Raw genomic sequence first — 4,531 nt, 5'->3', positions numbered from 1 at the left:
ATACAGAATGTAAGACATTACAATAATTATTCTGTACTTTGGCAGTTTGCTATGACAATTAATTCTTCAATGGAGATATATTTTGAATAAAATTGAAACGATTCAACTAAACATATTTTTTAAACATATTTAAACATAGAAGGGGTTATTTTCCCCCTGTGTTCAAGATTTTTTAAAGAAAAAGTTCGTATCATCTGACTGTCGTAAAGTCGGAAATAATTGATCGGCAAGTTATAATTGAATGTAATTAAAGTGCTCATAATTAATATTAAACCCCCCGCTAATCAAAACAGCTTTTGCTTGAGTAAACATCAAGTACATTGAACCACGCGGGGCGAACCCATTCAGGGCAAACAGGGAATTCGCGCGAAACCACTCGGCGCGAACAGGTAATTGGAGCGAAACCACATTCCTGACATTATAAGACAATTGATTACGATGAAAGCGAAGGACATATCTTATACGTATATCGCAGAATTTTTATCATTTTATATATTGGAAACAATTAAATATACTTTCAAAAGGTTGAAATTTGCAAATTTTTAAATATATCCTTTTATCTTTTATTCAGATCTTTCAGTGTAGGAATGATTTTGCCACAACAATACCAGAATAACAAGTTAAGACAGAAACAATAAATAACAAGATATATATATATATTTATATATCCAATTAAACTGTGGTCAAGTTAAGGAGGGTGTTGTTTTGTATAATCCTGTATACTGGGACATCCTTCCTCATCCTTATTGTCCAGTTAGATGGCAATCCATTATATCGGATGATCTTTTGTCCTTTAACAAAACCATCATTCACTTGGCTGCCTCTCACTATTTCGTAAACAGTGATAAACAAAAGGTTTAGTATTAATTAAGGATTTAAATTATTTTGCTTTATGTAAGGTAATTTTTTAGAGTTAAACTTGCTCTCTGAAAAGTACTCGTATATTAAGAAATAAATAAAATCTTATCTTTTATTTCTAGTGATATTCAAATGCTTTCTATTTTTTTTAAAGAGGAGAATGGTCATCTTCTACGCCACCTAAACAATTCAATGTAAAAACTAACAAACATGTTTTTAGAAAACTTTTTAACCAAGTTTTTATTGTATCCTTATGATATTGAGTAGGAAAAAAGCTTCTCTTTTGGGGTTGATTAAGAAAAATGAAAAAACCTATTTTTTATTCACTATCCCTCAGTAAATGAATAAGTTATACAATGTACGTACTTGTATTAAAAGAAAAGTCCTAATGTATGACATCTGCAGTTTCAAAGGAGAAAATACCAGTAAATGACAAAATAATTTCCATTTTCCATTTTTTTCCTCAATGTCTTATGAAATTATAATTTTTATAAAAATTACACGATAACATTTGATCAAATTACAAAAATATTGAATTTTAGTCACATCATTCTGTCACCCCTGATAATATCGGTTGTTTCAGCTAATTTTCTCCACAGATGGTTTGGACAATCTTAATGAAACTTCACAGTAAAAATAATCAGAAACTTCAGTTTTGTATTCATAATTAAAAAGTGTCATAGTTCCTAAGGATATCGAAAGATAAGATTTAGGATGACATTATTGATTGCAATTACAAATTTTCTAATTTTATCTATTTTTTGGCCACAAGTACTACAAGATTTGAAATAAAGACTGCTTTTTGTGGAAGAAAGTGACATTAGAAGCTACATATAAGCCGTGAAAATGATTTTTTGGTCATAAATGTAAATTGTTCTAAGTTAACATGTTCTGGAACGGCTAAAAAAGCTTTTGAAAGTTTTGTTCAATTCTATTTCTACTATTTCCTTATAATCAACTACGTGAAAACAATCCTTGATTTACATGGAATACCGCATACAAACAGCTGGAATAAAAGCCCTTTTAAGGTGTTCTAACTTTAAGCAATTATTTGACTAAATATCTTTTGATATTTGTTATTTTATCATATTCTTTGTAAATAAATTATAAGAAATAGATATAAAAGTTGATTTAAAAATATTAAAATTTATGACAGTTATTTTTAAAGTTAGTTTTGCTTGATATCCTTTATAGATGATATCTATGCGAACACGGAAATGATTTAAGGAAAAAGTTTTTATTGGTTAATACTCGGTAGGTATGATCTCAATTGTCAAAACAAACATTATCTTTGAAACTATATAAGGGTACTTACTTGCCCACATTCAGCACAAAGTTGCAGGAGCTAGTCATATACTGTGGATAGAAAGATTAAGGTAGGTTACTAATGTTTTATTATAACAAAAAATAAATGCAAAGGATATTTTAAAGTTGATAAATTTTACAAACATTTGATAAGTGGTGTTTTTTATTCAGAAATAAAATAATGATATTAGTTTTTTGACAATATAGTGTAATATTGAAAACATTTAAAATTTACAGTATTTATAAATTTTGTGTTCGATCTCAGGAAATCATAAAGGCGAAAGATGAAGGTGTATGCTGTACTGGGAATGTTTGCAATTGTGTCAAGTTGCCTTGGTCAAGAATCAGAAAATGTAGAACGCAAACTGAGTAAGAGAAAACCTAATTTTTTTTTCTCACATTTTTACAAATATTTCTTAATCATTATTTAATGAATTCTTTATTTGACCTCAAATGTACATTTCGAAGTTAAAATTCCTCTTCAACTTATCTCACTCTGCTTTTACAAAACGTAGCTTAAAAGAACTGATTTCTTTCAGACCCTCAGATAAGTGTATTTAGTAAACAATGTTGTCCACGTCGTAATGGTATGTACCTTGATCTAACTAATGGTAAAGTCTGGGATGGAGCAGAGGGCGTGTCTCAGCCAGTATTCACACCTCAGTCAAACATCGAGGAATGTGGAGTTATGGCTGACCTCAGAGCTAACTTCCAGAATCTGACAAACTGCGTTCAGGATTGGCAAGAAGATGGTTGTTTCAAATTCCCGTTGTGTGGACGACGCATGCTTAGAATAGATATGTATCTGGGGAAAGAGCGCGGGGGTTTTATGTTCAACTTTGGAGACAGTCCAAGCAATGACGGATGGGGTAAGTTAGTGTACAAATATTAGGATTTTCAGTACCTTTTTCTCTTTTCTTTTTTTACTCTGGAATATACAAATTTATAAGTCATGTTTTAATGGTTGAATTTATCTCAAAATAGGTGGTGATGCGAGTGACACTAAACACGATGCAGAGCTCATGGGACTATATCCCAACACCTGGGAAATAAAATCAGATTATTGTAAAAATGAGAAAAAAGCATGGAAAGACATTCTGTTGGCACCAGGTGTTACAAAAGTCACCATTTTTGTCGCCAACAATTACGTCAGGATCAAGAACAACCAAGGATTTGATATGACGACATGTCACAAATGCCTCTTTGCTCTCAATGGACAGGACCCCGACGATTTAGCGAACACATTTTATTTGGCCTTCAACAACGTGATCAGAGGAAGTGACCGACGGGGTTATGGAGTGTGTCGTGTTGGAATTCGCTGGGAATGCCCGGATTGTGAGAGATTCCGTCCACATCCGTTTCTCATTACCAAAACAGCCGAATAAACCTAACCATCATTGTGTGTTGATGAACATAAGTTAAAATTTAAAAAGTACTTTGACTTGATCAGATTTTTAAGTACATATAGTTGAACCTTTTTCGAGAAAAGTATATCCATCAAGAGAACTCATTGTGAAAATATGAATGTAATAATGTAAAGTATGTATTTTCAAAGACTTTTATTTTAAAAAAGAGTCCTTTTGTGTCACACAAGACTTTGTTCTATATATGGATCGCTCTCTCAACAAAACTTGATGAAGTTCTAATGAACGAAGAACTGATCGGGTCAGTTCAAAGCCCTTTATTTTAATGACAAATTATTCTGAATGAATAAAAAATAATACAGAAGTATATTAGTATTGTCAGAGGACAGACTAACCTTTGGAGAGCAATACAGTGTTTAAACTTTCAGCATCTAGCAAGTTGGATATAATTTTATTTATTTCACTTGAATTATATTTCAATTATCCAGTACCTTCATTAACAATTATTGACTTCATGATAGAGAATCTCCTGCCATTTAAATTTTCTCCGAGGTAAATTCTTTCAGTTTTTATCTTATGCTTCTGATATACAATATTTGTAAGGGGAATGTTGAAAAATGAACAAGGCAAAACTTGAATTTTATAATTTAGTTGGTAAGTAGAAAGCTGAATGCTAAATGTATTTCTTTTGGATTCTATTGAAAGTGTAAGTACTTTTTTCAGTACTGGTTCATATTTTGACATAAAAACGTCTTAATCGATCTTGACTAAATCTTTCCTAGAAAAAAAAAATCACATTGTAATTCTTTCCGCATAAGGTTTTGAAAAGACAAACAGGTTATCATTTTAGAATGCTTTTGATCATTCATAGTTTTAACCGTCACGGTCTGTAGTCTGTGGTCAGTCTGTAGAGCGCTCGCTCCGTGAACGGAAGGTTGTTTGTTCGAATCACGGTCGCGACTGAGTCGATAAAAAAATAGGTAGCAACTGTTCCTTCGCCCAGC

The 4,531-nt window shown here is 31.7% G+C and overlaps 1 protein-coding gene across 1 annotated transcript; it reads left to right on the top strand.

Annotated features, from left to right (window-relative positions):
- The first annotated feature begins 2,447 nt into the window (after window positions 1-2,447).
- LOC133181528 (uncharacterized) lies at window positions 2,448-3,571 on the top strand. Its single transcript, XM_061316014.1, has 3 exons — window positions 2,448-2,532; window positions 2,703-3,032; window positions 3,148-3,571. Exons 1-3 carry the CDS (start codon window positions 2,448-2,450, stop codon window positions 3,546-3,548), a joined length of 816 nt encoding a protein of 271 aa, XP_061171998.1. The 3' UTR covers window positions 3,549-3,571.
- Window positions 3,572-4,531: the final 960 nt, after the last annotated feature.

This window comes from Saccostrea echinata, unplaced genomic scaffold, assembly GCF_033153115.1.
Source record: "Saccostrea echinata isolate AGI-Se365-2 ecotype Australia unplaced genomic scaffold, CSIRO_AGI_Sech_v1 ptg000009l, whole genome shotgun sequence".
Lineage (NCBI taxonomy): Eukaryota > Metazoa > Mollusca > Bivalvia > Ostreida > Ostreidae > Saccostrea > Saccostrea echinata.
The sequence above is the reverse complement of the archived record's forward strand: the minus strand, read 5'-3'. Positions and strand labels throughout refer to the sequence as shown.

What these genes read in the sequence shown, in the direction of transcription:
- LOC133181528 (XM_061316014.1), top strand. Translation starts at nt 2,448, where the DNA reads ATGAAGGTGTATGCTGTACTGGGAATGTTTGCAATTGTGTCAAGTTGC. An exon ending in AAATGTAGAACGCAAACTGA is followed by an intron (nt 2,533 to 2,702) that starts GTAAGAGAAAAC and finishes GATTTCTTTCAG; the next exon opens with ACCCTCAGATAAGTGTATTT. An exon ending in TCCAAGCAATGACGGATGGG is followed by an intron (nt 3,033 to 3,147) that starts GTAAGTTAGTGT and finishes ATCTCAAAATAG; the next exon opens with GTGGTGATGCGAGTGACACT.